Source organism: Astyanax mexicanus, chromosome 8 (genome assembly GCF_023375975.1).
Source record: "Astyanax mexicanus isolate ESR-SI-001 chromosome 8, AstMex3_surface, whole genome shotgun sequence".
NCBI lineage: Eukaryota > Metazoa > Chordata > Actinopteri > Characiformes > Acestrorhamphidae > Astyanax > Astyanax mexicanus.
In genome coordinates this window covers 42,857,844-42,872,827 of record NC_064415.1, presented here as the reverse complement: position 1 = coordinate 42,872,827, position 14,984 = coordinate 42,857,844, and the positions used below count along the sequence as shown (strand labels likewise).

The following is a 14,984-nucleotide window of genomic DNA, read 5'->3' as shown; positions in this document are numbered from 1 at the left end:
ATATTTTTTGCAGCAGTTAATATAAACGTTAGATAACCCAAACTCTTCTAGTCTGTTAGCAGAACAAGACATTACCCATAAGCCATTTTTATTGCAGCATATTGTTACTGTTCATTGATCTCATCACTGACCTCGCGTAAAAAGTCACTGTTGTGCTGAATTCAGCACCCCCACCAGGAAAAGCACCCTCTCTCGTGCACCCATATCTTTTTGATACAAGCTAACTTTTACCAGAAACGCACTCCCGAGAGGGGGTGCTGAATTCGATGGGCTTTCAAAATATACGTTTATCTTAAAACAATTTCTGCCTTTTTTGCAGTGTCATTTTTGGGGGGGGGCAAAGCCACCTATTTCACCTATATTGGGATGAACACGTCCCACCCATCCCTCCGGTACCTAAGCCAATGCTGACAATAAATCCCTTATAACCAAAATGCATGCACTCATATTTGTTTTATTTTGGGCTAGTTTATGCTTCTGAAAAGCAGGTTTCAGACTGACTTGGCAACCCTGACCATATAATCCGCAAAATAACTGAAGATTGATTATAAGGTATTTACTAAATATCACCCAGCAGTTATCCTTTAAACCCACCTCCTCCCCAGCCTGTCAGCACAGATTTAGCTATTTAATTTCGACTATTATTATCCTGTCACTATTAGACTTAACCCCCTCAGTCACGCTCCTGTGTGCGGGTTTCTTGCGGGGCTCCGTGGCCTGTTTACCGCTCAGTATGGCAGCCTGAAGTATCAGCAGCTCTGAGAGACAGAGAGAGGGTGAGGGAGGCTCACTGAACCGAACCGAGGCGGATTCAGCACCGAACCGCTGAGAATCAACACCACCTCTGTATCGAGCTACTGAGTGAAAAACGCATCCACACCGCGTATTTCCGCCGTTTAGCGCGTTATTATTATTACTGAAAACGAAACACGACGCCGTTCGTGTTGCATCTTACATCCGGGTCCTGTCGCTTTAAGAGCGGCTCCTCCCCCTCCGCCTTTCCTCCATGTAGGTGCTGAAATCGCTGGGCTCGCCTCAGTACCAGCAGCAGCAGCCATGGCTGAAATAAAGACGGGCATATTCGCGAAAAACGTCCAGAAAAGGCTCAGTCGAGCTCAGGAAAAGGTAAGGCAGCTTGAAACCTATTTCAAACGCTTTGAAAAAGGGATTTTCTCCGTGGTTTATTGATATAATTGGAAAAAAACAGCATTTATTCAATTTATTATAAGGGGGAGAAGAGCTGCCAGGGCTCAGAGAGGAGAAGATGCTCTGAGAAGGTTTAGGTGGAGCAGGTATCAGCTTATGGTGTATGAGCATGGAAAACGTATAAATTGCAACGTTTAAAATAATATTTCATGTTTTTTTTAAGCGTTTTTATGATAAAATACTCCGAATTCTACATTTGTTCATGTATCATGCTATGCTTAGGCATCCCATAATGCTCAAATATTGCCTTCATCATATCTTCTTATGACAGATGCAACGTCAGTCCACTAGCTAGCTAGCGGTATCATTGCTAGTTAACATAATATAGAGACATATAGAGATATAGAGAAATTGGAAAAAAGGTGGTAAATGCCAGGGTTTCCTTCATCATTAAATCATTCAGGGCTGATTTAAGACTGCTATTATATGGAGTCATAAGGGACATAAGGTCAAATGGGACAGTTTGGCTATGCAAGGTAATTGTATTACAGAAATTGATCATTTGAATGGACATTTTGACAACTCCCTTAATTCAAACTATATATAGCTTTCATTCAACAGAGGTTTGTATGTTCATGTATGCATGCATGTTCATTTATTGTAGGCAGGCCCTCCTGGGGCCAAAAAGCTGACCCCAGTATGATTGCAGGGCACATACGTATGCATGTACGTACCTACGTATCTAGCTTCTCCAGCTGTATGACTGGCTGTTTGACTGGTATCCTGGAACATGTGAAGGCGGAGGGGTGAATTGACACGTTAAACAGGGCTGGTGGACCCAGCACGGCTGCTGCAATCCAAGCCAAAAGCCTTCATTCATTTATTAATGCCTTTCCTCGCCACCAGCCCCAGCTCAGTGCTTGCTGAGAGCTCTGCTTTGGATCTGTATTCTTCCTGCAAGGTCAGAGGAAGGGGAGGAGGAGGGGATCCCCTCTCCTATGCGGTGCTAGTAGTTGCTCACAGGGGTTTTGTCATCCATTTGTAAGTGCCTGAGCCTGGCTTCTCTGGGTCTCTCCGTGGATGTAAAAATACCCCTAAGACCTCTATTTAAGACGTCCTGTCTATAAGTAGAAAAGGAAATCGTCTAGGTCCAACTTTCTATGGTCTACTTCAAGTAAGCCAGCACTTAGAACCTACCAATCATTCTGTTTTAATATTTTTAGGTGTCCAACAGATTGCCACAGCAGAACCGTTTGTCAGATTGGTTGCGGCCTTGTTTTTTTGTTTTTTTTAAACAAGCTCAGGTTGGCCAATAGGTTTTGAGTACCGTCAGGCAAAGACAAGGCAGCGCTGGTGTCCCCCCACATGGTCCGAGCGTCATGTAAGAGGATTGCTTTTCTTTTAATATCCACGGTCCTCCCCAGCAGAGCAGGCTGAATGCCGGGTCCAGTGAGGCGAAGGAAAGTGACAAGCTCACCGCGTCTCTCCAGCACTGTAAACAAACACAGGCCGTCGTCTCAGTTTATTCTCCACCACTGGGAAAGCAATGGTTTTATTAGAGCACATAAGATTAATGCCACACTCACAACACTGACCTAGAATGCAGGGAGGCTTTATCTCTAAGTCGTGAATTAATCTGTCCGTTTGAGCAGTTTCTTGATACCAGTTCACTCTGATGTATCTCTTTCATTACTCTGTCATCACACGCAGGAGCTTAATTGACAATATTAAAAGGTATATATTTGTTAAACCTTGTATCAGTTGATTAGTTGTCAAGTGGTGCAGTAAACACAGCAATTGGGCAGCTAAATAGTGAGTAGTTTATCTCAGAGATCTTTCTAGAAGGAACCTGGATTGCACAGGATATTGTTTCTTCATCCTTAAAGGGCAGTGTGTACATTGATCATGAAGTGTTGCTTCAGTGGACAGATTGGGAATGCCCTCGCATGTATAAGTTGTGAGGTGTTATTTTTCTGAGTGTAGTTGGACATTTGGCAGTGTGCTTATATGTGACATGGATTATTGGAGGTTAAGCTAGGCCTGATTAGGAACAGGCCTTTTTTAACGCTCCTCAATCTACAGTGTAACATGTGTAACAGGACTGCATCATTGAAGTCATTACCACCCACAGTGTACAGCTCAATGGGTGTTAATGAATATGACCTGCAGCATCTAAATAGAATTGTCCATGTGTCCCGACAAGCAAACCTGTCATAATCGTGGCAGAAGTCATGGGACACAGTTCTAGTTCCTCTCCCATGTGGTTGGTCAATGTATGATTTTTTACATTTTATTTATGGTTCTCATGCCATCACACATTCACATAACTAATCTAAACCTATAATCTATAGCAGTTTAATCTTATGCATTCATACTGAAGTTAGTAAGAGTAATCTTAAAGGCACAGTAGGAAGAATAGTTGAAAAATGGTCCTGTAATAAATATTTTTTGATGCATTATACTAGGGCTTGGAGGTTAATCAAATGAATTTGCTTAATCAAATTACTGTATTTATGCGATTTTCTAAATGGGATAGTGGAGATTGCACTTGTTTACAAATAGAATCTGTTTTTATGTGGCAAGGATTTATATATTTTACACATTTTCTTACATCTAACTGAAATATAAGGAGGTTATGTTTGCGCTGTGTTTAATATAAAGATGCATGTAAGTATGAAGGGACTGCTTACTATTCGTTAAAAAAATTTAATTAAATGTAAAGCAAACAATAGCTTGTGAATCACTTTAAATTGTTAGAAAGAAAAATCTACATCACAACCAAGGACACTTTGTATATTAGAAGAATATTGAATTTTTTTTTTACAATATCGCCAGCCCTACATTAAAATACATAAAGCACAAAACATTTTTAACAGTTTTGTCCATATCGTTCACTCCTACTAATATTATATGGCAGTGCCGGTATGTTATTTTGTCAAAATACCACCATTGTCTTAACCAGCTCATTGACCTACTGCCTTATTTCCTTTTCTAAACACACCTTTTTAATTGTTAAGGAGATAATTAGAAGTTTTACACAATAAAAAAAACAACAACTAAATGACCCATATTCTAAATTGTTCTGTTCTTTTCCTCTCTGAGGTTCACATTCTTGTTTTCACCAACCCTCAACCTCAATTTAGTTCAAGCTAAACACAATGTATTTCATGTAAATAAAATAAAATTGTGAAGCCTTGTAATTGGCATAATGTTTCAGTACAGGTTGAAAAAATGACTTATGATTTCAGCATGAGTGGGTGGATCTTAATAAAAAAGACTAAATAAGCAGACTAAATAAGGACATGTGTTGTTTGTATGATATTACAGAAGAAAATAATAACAAAATATTTTCCGAGCTTTTGCAGCTGAGTGGTATGCTTGGCGTTTACACATTACTTCAAACGTTTATCTGTATTATATCTAATAATACATATATTTTTATGTAATATTTACCATTTAAACACCAACTTGTGACATCTACCCCAGGTGATTTAAGCCTTTAAGTGCAGGTGTACGGTTTAGCCTCAGTGGAATTTTAGATCCTGAGCCATGACAGATAATATGATAAGAACTGTAAAAGATCTCTTCATCCGAGCTCCAACTGTGACAAAATACATCCCATTCAACAGAAAACCCTCGCTGCTGGGTTACACAGAAGGCTGCAGCTCTAAATCTCACTGCAGTGCTGGAGCTGCATTTTTTTAGAGAACAGCAGCATTTAAAATCCTCTGAATAATAATGAGTCACTACTCGTGTCAATCTGGTAATTATAGCAGAAATGCATGAAAATCGACTCAGCCTTTAGCCTGCCTCATTGCGTTTTACAGCTCAGATACACGCCTCTCGCAGAACACGAGACAACATGCATAATTAACTCTTCATTGTGCCACTATTCCCTGTGGAAGAAACTGATGAACCCAGTTTTACCCCCTTTTCTCATCCAAAACCGAAAGCATCCACTTCTTAATATCACTCTTTTAGAGAGCACGGTGTTGGGAATTGAAACTGTTTCTCAGTGCGGATGAGATAGCAGCGTTCTGCAGTGGTCACCGTCTGGTTTTGGGGCCCAAGCACTGTTAATATTTCATAGGCTGGCTGCCTGTGCTGCGCGGTGTCTCCAGGCAGTTAAGAGTGAGTTTAATGCCAGGCTGCCAAGCGAAAAGTCACGAAATACCTCACCTTCTTTCTCAGGGATTTAGTTTTAAAGGTATTTAAAACTTGTTTTAAGTGAGGCAAAGCATTAGGTGTGTAAGGTATGGACAGAAATTAGGATGTGTAATAATGCTATTGGATAATCAAATATCTATATGAAACATAAAGAATAAAGATTGTAAATTAGTTTAAAGGTTCCTCAAAGGTTTTTCGGCATTTTGTTTGGCTGCACTCATTTTTTTTTGACTAAACAGTTTGGTGTGTTTGTTTACTGTGGACCTCTACCTGGCTTGACCATTCTCTACTATACTATCAATAAATGTCTGGTCTATTTTAATACATAAGGCGCTTCAAATTATAAGGCACATTATGTGACACTAGTAAGGAACAGGGCTGTCGCCATGTTTTCCTTCTAATTCTGCAGGTCTCACTGCTGGGTGGCGAGACCTGTAAATCTAAGCTGAGTAAAGTAAACATAACTGTGAATGCACAGGCTACTAGGGGTGGGCGATATGGCCCTAAAATAATATCACAATATTTCATGGTATTTTTGCGTTAACAATACTTTTGGCGATATGATAAAACACTGAATAAAAAACATTATTTCAAGAATACACTACTGCAACGAAATGAAAATTTTAATATTGCATACAATATGATATGGCACACCTCTAAATTAATTATTGATAATCTTGTATTAAAAAATACAAGAATTTTATCAGATTTGTAACAGAAGTCAATGATCCAGAATGTCATTATATTAATAATGCACTCCAAATATCTCCATATATGCAGGATTAAAGTAAAATAAATGATACTGGACAGCTATAATCTGTCTCTAGTAGATATATAATGGGAAATGAGAACAGTGTGAATTTTCCTTTTGCTAAAAACAGCTAAAACTTAGTACCCAGTGTGATAATTAGGCGTGTGTTGTATGGCACGATATTTCAGGGTATAATAACGTTCACGATATTCAAAAACGTTGGCGATATTATTGTGTACGATACGATATGGCACGCCCCTACAGCTACAGTCCGATAATACTTACCTCTGAACGGCGAAAGAGCTAGCGCATTTAGCGGGTAATGCTAATGTTGCTTCAGCAGTGCTGTCCGGAGTTAGCAGCAGGCTACAGGCCAATAATACTCACCTCTGAATAGAAAAACAAAAATAGTGCTTAGTGCAGTTAGCGGGTAATGCTAAGACTGCTTCAGCAGTGCTAGCCAGGGTTCGCAGCAGTTTACAGGCTGATAAAATTCACCTCTGAACGGCCAAAGAGCTAGCACATTTAGCAGGTAATGCTAATGTTGCTTCAGCAGTGCTGTCTGGGCTGTCTGGGGCTTCAGGCCAAAAATACTCACCACTGAATGGCATAAGAGCTACACTTAGCAGGAAATGATAAGGCTGCTTCAGCAGTTCTAGCGGGGGTTCGCAGCAGGCTACAGGCTGATAAAATTCACCTCTGAACGGCGAAAGAGCTAGCACTTAGCGCAGTTAGCGGCCAATGCTACTCCAGCCCCGGTGTTGGAGAACCTTCACTTACTGCTCCTCACAACCTGACTGATAAAATTTATGCACAAGGCGCCCTAGATTATCAGGTGCACTGGCGACTTTTGGAAAAATTTAAGAATTTTAAGTCCGCCCTATAGTGTGAAAAAAAAAAACAGTAGTTATTTAACTTGAGCACAGCCTACATGGTAAAAAGCTCCCTGGGCCCTATTTTAGTGATCTATAGCACACCAATCAATGGCGTAACTCGAAGCTGAATTTTGGACGTTTCGGTGTGTCTTTGATATCGCAAGCTGCAAAAAATAGCAATGCGCCAGAAATTTACCTGAAAACACCTCATTTCCAGACCACCACACCCATCAGCGTAGATATATTCCTAAAGAGTGTAGATATATTCCTGTAAGATAAGAATGAGCATATTATTATATTTGCTGTTATTGACGAACAGTAATGAGAATAATGAGAATAGCGTTACTAACGCCGTTACTTTTTTCAGTAACGAGTAATCTAACTAATTACTCTGACTGTCACTATAACACTTTTACCATGTCCGACACCCCGTTACTGCACTTTACTTTAGCCGCTCAATTAACTTTTTTTTTACTTCACGCATACAGACAAAGGCGCAAGTGTGTGTGTGTGCGTTGTGTGTGTGAGAATCACAAGGGAGGGGAGGATGAGATAACTGCCTAAGCAATGATTGGCTGAGGTAATTAATGAAGATTACTTCTTCAGCCAATCAGAGAAAATAGGTGGGTGGGTGTTTAGAGCACATAGAAAGAGATGGCGAGTCAGGAGGACTCCAGTGGTAAAACAGCCTTTTCCAGATGGAAATACCGACACTATATTAAACTCACTGAGGTCAAAAGGTAAAAATGTGCACGACAAGTTTACATCATGTCCCCGAACAAAAAAACTGTCATTGACCAACCTCTATGCAGGTACTTGTCTTTGCTGTCGTGCACTCTATTCATCTGGCTTATGAAACACGCTCTGAGAAGGTGGGGGCCGGAGGGAGGGGGGGTTTGGGGTTACGGGGGCGAGTAACACAAAAGTAACGAAATAGATACTTTTACTGCTAACTAGTTACTTTTATAGTGGAGTAACTCAGTAACTCAGTTACTTTTTTGGAGAAGTAACTAGGAACTATAACTAATTACTTTTTCAAAGTAACGTGCCCAACACTGTTGGCAAAGATATTCAAGCTCTTCCGATGTGCGTATTGTGACAATTCATATAGAGATAACAATGAAAAATTTGACCTAATTTCCACTTAGTTTGCTTCTTTACTTTTGCTTACACAAATAACAATTAATGCAACATTACAAGCAATTTCTAACTGCATGCCTTAATCATCTCAAATCACATAATAATCTCAAAAAGAATACTTTGAATGCATTTTTCAGAGAAGTAAACAATGCTGAATGCCTGAAAACGTGCCTAATGCTGATAGGTTTCTAGTTGTATTGTTTGTACTAAAGCATTCACCATTATTAGAGTACAATCTTTGTGCCTTTGATAATGCATCACCCACAGGTTTATAAATTAGCCCAGAAGCTTGTATATGCATTTTGGATTCATCAAACAATAAATGGACATGACCTTAATAATGCTTGATAATCGTGATATTGTCTATAGTCTTTACATATATAACAGAGGGGTATTTTACCTTGTCATGCAATATCAGGCCGATGCTTCAATAACTACCAGACTACATACAAACAGTGAAGAGACAGACTGCAGTAGGTGAAGAATAAAGTATACATTGGCCAAACTATGATTACTTACAAATGTGTTGTCTTTTAAATGGTATAATTGCTTTCTTATGATTTGTTATTATTTTATCATTATGTTAGTGGCATTTAAATGCTATTAAAATGACAATAGTATCATGTATAACAATATTTTTTTTATTGTGACAGACCTAATCCTAAGTGCATACAGTTCTTTTGCACATCTTTTTAGCAGCAAAATAAATGCACTAAATTATTACTGTGTAGAGCCATAATAGTGCATAATCAGTTTGGAATATTATCTTATGCCTGCTGAGATAATGACTTAACTATCTATTGATGCTCCTCACGTCCCCTGCAGGAACATGTGTGACAGTGTGGGAAAGAGGAAGATACGCAGATGGAATACGACTGCTAGCCTGCAGCTCTAGCTGTGTTATTCCTGTTCTGTGTGTGTGTGTGTGTGTGAGTGTGTGTGTGAGGGGGGATGTATATGTGAGACCGTGTGTGTGTGTGTGTGTGTGTGTGTTTGTGTGTTTGTGTGTGTGTGTGAATTTATTTAGATCCCCAGAGCAATATTATCATGTAGCAGATTCTGTTATGTCTTACTCTATAGCTCATATTTCTCTGATGTTTAAAATACTATTTATCCCTATCTGGGATAAATTGTAATATTACAGGGTTGGCATATATTTGAATAATACTTCAATTGATAATTACACTGGCATGCCAAAAGTCATGGGATAGCAGTAATCCTCACTTTTGTGGTGATATCTTGTGAGGAGGAACACTGGCCAGTGTGCTCATGGCAAGGTGACATGAATTACAGGAGTTAGAGTGGGGTCTTATAGTGGGTGCCTGATGGGTGGGACATTTTATATTTTGGGGGGTTGTAATAAGTGTGAGCAGCAGTATCTGGCTAGATTTGTCCATGCTAAGAGACAATTGGCTCTCAAAATCACATGTACATTTAATGCTATTTATGCCAAGGTTGGGTTAGATACTACATTAACTTTTCCAGGTAAACTTGTTAATGCATCACCATGCTCATAAAATGAAATTTTATTTTTAGAAATCAACCACCTTAAAGATGTGAAATTCTGTACAGATCTCAGTTCTAATACTCATTGTACTTTGCTGAATAATGAACTCTTAATAGGGGTATCTGGGTAGTGTCAGTGTGTCTGTGCTATAGTAACAATGGGAAATGTTTGCAGCACAAAAGACATGTACTTATTCTCGTAATTAATAATGTGTGTATTTTGAGTGCCACTTGCCATTCCCTTTAAGAGGCAGGTGCGCTCTGAGTTTTGGCTGATTGCAATTTAAATGGTGCAACTACCTGAACGTGTCCAACAAACGCAGTGAAAACTGACCTGCTCGTTCACACCATAAAGATGTCTGTTTATTGCTGATGTAAAAGTTTGCGTTGCTGCAAACAGGCACAGATTATAGGTTTGTGCACTGCTGCCTGTCCATGTAATCAAGATGGCGGCGCGTGCACACGCTGCGGCTTCTCGCTCTCCCGAGGATACAGCGCTTTCGTGTTTTTTGTCCTGTTTTTGTACGTCTTTGTCGTGCGTTCACGTCCTGAAACGCACCTACAGCCGTGAGTTTCTGCTGGAAGCCGGTAGAAACTCACTTTTGGATTTAAACCGCGATCTCCGAGAAGAGCTGCGAGCCTGCGGCGTGCTCCGGACACCCGCACCCCCACCGACCCCCACCGCTGCAGCTCGCCCACAATGGAAGCGCCACAGGCGGCGGTAGAGACGGCAGAAGCGCGGTATGCGGGGAGGTATCCGAGCGAGGCTAGCAGCTAGCCCACACAAGCCAGCTATCCCCACCATGCTTTTGGCGAATGTAAGATCGTTGGACAATAAACTGGACTACATCCGCTTACTTCAGTCAACTCAGAAGACCGTGAGAGACTGTTGTGTTTATATTTTCACGGAAACTTGGCTCAACAACAGCGTCCCGGACCATGCCGTTCAGCTGGAGAGGCTAACATGCTATCGGGCGGACCGCGCGCTAACTGACGGAGGTAAGAGCCGCGGCGGCGGACTCTGTGTTTACATCAGCGATGCTTGGTGTCGGAACGTTGTTGTGGTCTGTAAACACTGCTCACCGGTAGTGGAACTGATGATTATCAAATGCCGTCCGTTCTATCTACCGAGAGATTTCTCCGCCGTGCTGATCGCTGCTGTTTACATCCCTCCGACCTCCAACAACAGCGTGAGGAGTGAAGCACTGAATGAACTGTACCAGTACATCAGTGAGCAGCAGACAGCACACCCAGATGCTTTTCTCATTCTGGCTGGAGATTTCAACCATGCAGACCCAAAGAGTGTGTTTTCTGGACTTTTTAAACACATAGACTTTCCAACCAGGGGAAACAACACTTTGGACCAGGTCTTTACTACAAAAAGAGGGGCTTACAGAGCCTCCCCCCTCCCCCACCTCGGAGCGTCTGACCACCTCACCATTATGCTAATGCCAGCTTACAGACCACTGGTTAAAGTCTCCAAACCAGTTCTGAAGCAGGTACGAGTGTGGCCAGAGGGTTCCTCAGAGGCACTTCAGGACTGTTTCAGCACAACAGACTGGAACATGTTTAGAGAGGCTGCCACCCACAACAACTCCACGGACATTCAGGAGTACACAGAAACTGTCTCTGCCTACATCACCAAGTGCATTGATGATGTAACCGACCTCAAGACCATCACTGTTCGGGCTAATCAGAAGCCATGGCTGACAGGAGAGGTCCACAAGCTCCTGAAGGCTAGAAATGCAGCCTTCACAGCTGGAGACCAGGCAGGCCTGAGGACAGCCAGGGCCAACCTGTCCCGCGGCATCAGGAAAGCTAAGAGGCAGTACTCCAAGAAGATATCCCAACGCTTCAGCGACAGCAGAGACACACGGAACCTGTGGCAAGGGATTCAGTCTATCACAGGCTACAAACCCCATCCACAGACCTGCAACAGCGACACATCTCTGCTGAACGACCTGAATGGATTCTTCGCAAGGTTCGAGCCACTCAACAACACACCCGCCCAGAAATCCATCCCTCCTCCTGGTGACCAGGTGCTAACGCTCTCCCAAGACAGTGTGAGGAGAGCATTCAGCAGGATCAATGCTCGAAAATCTCCTGGACCTGACAACATTCCTGGTCGTGTGCTGAAGGACTGTGCCTGGGAACTCGCAGAGGTTTATACGGACATCTACAACACCTCTCTGAGTCAGGCGGTGGTTCCCACATGCTTCAAAGCCACCACCATCATCCCTGTCCCTAAGAAGGCATCGCCATCCTGTCTCAACGACTATCGTCCGGTTGCACTCACCCCCATCCTCATGAAGTGCTTCGAACGACTAGTCATGCACCATATCAAGTCTTCACTCCCCTCCTCCCTGGACCCCTACCAGTTTGCATATCGGTCAAATCGCTCGACCGATGATGCCATCTCCACTGTTCTCCACTCAGCCCTCACACACCTGGACAAGAAAGACACCTACGTCAGAATGCTGTTTGTTGACTTCAGTTCAGCATTCAACACAATCATCCCCCAACAGCTCATACACAAACTGGACAGTCTGGGGCTGAGCACTTCCCTGTGCAACTGGCTGTTGGACTTCCTGACTGGTAGACCACAGGCAGTGCGGGTTGGCAGCAACACATCCAGCATCACCACACTGAACACAGGGGCTCCCCAAGGATGTGTACTGAGCCCCCTCCTGTTCACTCTGCTGACCCACGACTGCACACCAGAACACACCTCCAACCTCTTCGTCAAGTTTGCGGATGACACGACGGTGGTGGGTCTCATCAGCAACAACGATGAGTCACACTACAGGAGCGAGGTGAGCCGCCTGGCCTCCTGGTGCAAACACAACAATCTCTCTCTGAACACAGAGAAGACTAAGGAGATTGTTGTGGACTTCAGGAGAACTCACACACTGCACACTCCTCTGTCCATCAACGGAACTGCTGTGGAGAGGGTGAGCAGCACCAAGTTCCGGGGTGTGCACGTCACAGAGGACCTCTCCTGGAGCACCAACTCAGCATCACTGGCCAGGAAGGCAAACCAGCGTCTCTACTTTCTCCGCAAGCTGAGAAGAGCTGGAACCCCCACCCCCATCATGACCACTTTCTACAGAGGGGCCATCGAGAGCATCCTGACCAGCTGTTTCACCGTGTGGTACGGGGCCTGCACAGCATCCTGCCGCAGGACCCTCCAGCGCATCGTGAGAGCAGCTGAGAAGATCGTTGGCACCTCTCTCCCCTCCCTTCAGGACCTGTACAGCTCCCGCCTCACGCGGAAAGCCCTCCGTCTGGCAGGAGATCCCTCCCACCCACTACACAGCTTCTTCAGCCTGCTGCCATCAGGGAGAAGACTGCGGAGTCTCGGGTCTAGGACCAGCAGACTGCGAGACAGCCCCATCCATCAGGCTGTGAGGATGCTGAACTCTCTTCCCGCACTACCCCCCATCCCAATCCTGCCCACAGCACACACACTCTCATCATCCTGACCCCACATCCTCCCACCAACACAGTACTGAAACTCTGCACTAGAACACACACAGTACTGTAACTTTTGTAAAAGGACCTGCACTACACACCCAATACCTGCACTACTGTTACGCTGCACTGTCATACACACTTTAATTCCCCAAGAACTGGGAACTTTAAGAACTTTACCAGCCTTAAGCTAGATACAACATTGCACTACTGTTATACGGGTTCTATTTATATTGTCACTTGATCTTAATCACCATTAATATTGCACTATTATCTTCTGTCTCACAAATGTCTATTGTGTTTTTGTTGTATTGTACATATAGTGTCTCCCACTCATTTAGATTTAGATTATATATTTATTTCTTTTTATTTCTATTTATATATCTATTTCACTCCCACCACTACTGCACCTTGTTCTGTCTCATGTATGTCTGTGTCCCTGCTGCTGTATTGTACACATAGTGTCTCCCCTTTTTCTTTATTTTTCTTTATTATCCATTATCTGTACTTGCTGTAAAATTGGGAAGGAGAGTAACGTAATTTCAATTCTATGTATGTCCTGTACATATGCAGCATTGACAATAAAACTACTTGACTTGACTTGATGTGTGCATACTAAGTGGGGGTGTACGTGTGTTGGGGGCATGCCTGTGTTGACAGTTTACTGCCAAGATAGTAATGAACAGCTGACTGTTGACGTTTGCTTGGGTTGTTTCAAGTGGTACACCTGTGTTTAATGTTGCCAAGATAGCAATACTCCAGAGATATTCCTGAACACATTTCACTTTAAGACCACCACACCCATCAGCGTAGATATATTCACAAGCACCGTTGCTATTTAAGCCATGCAGGTAAAAGGTTTGAAAATAGACAATTGGCAGGGTGTAGGATAGCAATGAGCATCACAATGCACCTTGTGCAAAGTGTAAGATAGGGCCCAATGTATGAATAAAGCAGGTCATTTTCTGCAGTATTTACAATGGGTCATGTTGTGCCTCTTGCATGTTCTACACAGAAAGAGCAGTTCTGGATAATGTCTGCACTTCCATTGGTGTACACATACATTGTACAAACGATAAGTAATACACTAATATTTAAAAAGTACTAGTGTTATTTTTGATATTGATGCTGGATTTTCTGCAGATAGCAAGTACCAATGCCAAAACAAATTCTGAACTACTTGACTTTAAATGCTGAAATTTATAAAATTAAATTTTATATTGATTAAGGCAGTATTCTGTATCCCAAAAATATACAGTACCAAACATTTGGACACACCTTTCAGAATTCTGTGGTTTTTCCTTATTATTTTAAAATGTTCGGCATTGTAGATTGATACTTTAGTCAGCTTTATGAGGGAGAGTCACCTGGAATTCAGGCTTTCAGTTAACAGCTGTGCTGAACTTGTCAAGAGTTAATTACTTGAATTTCTTGCCTCTTAATATGTTTAAAAGCATCAGTTGTAAAGTTGTGAAGAGGTAGAGTTAGTCTACTTTGAATACACGTTCTAATCCATATTATGGCAAGAAATAGTCAGCTAAGTAAAGATAAATATACTTTAATAATTGAATATCAGTTAATCAGAAATTTCAAGTGCCATCACCAAGACCATTAAAAACATAATGATGAAACTGTCTCTCGTCAGGACCTCCAAGAGTTACCTTTTCCAGCTTCAGAGCTTAAGAGTCGGCAAGTTAACAGCACCCCTGACAAGAGCCGCGTAAATGCTTCACAGATGACTTCAGTATTAATTTAGAGTAAAAAAAAAAACATTATATAATGTGGTAGGCCCCTGGGGTTAGGGGCGTGACCACTGTGACCCGGAAGGAGGAAGCACACAGAGATACACAGACACGGGGATTAAATGAACTCAAAACATACCTTTATTGGCTTTTAACACCCTCCACCACACCCAAAAACAACTCAAA

The 14,984-nt window shown here is 42.2% G+C and overlaps 1 protein-coding gene across 2 annotated transcripts in view; it reads left to right on the top strand.

The window, feature by feature from the left end:
* The first annotated feature begins 1,001 nt into the window (after positions 1-1,001).
* Positions 1,002-14,984, top strand: part of amph (amphiphysin) — a 104,638-nt gene continuing 90,655 nt past the window's right edge. For both annotated transcript variants that reach the window (XM_022678011.2, XM_015603253.3), the window contains exon 1: positions 1,002-1,125. In XM_022678011.2, coding sequence (XP_022533732.2) covers positions 1,057-1,125 — 69 coding nt within the window. In that variant the 5' untranslated portion in view covers positions 1,002-1,056. The remainder of the gene's footprint in view (positions 1,126-14,984) is intronic.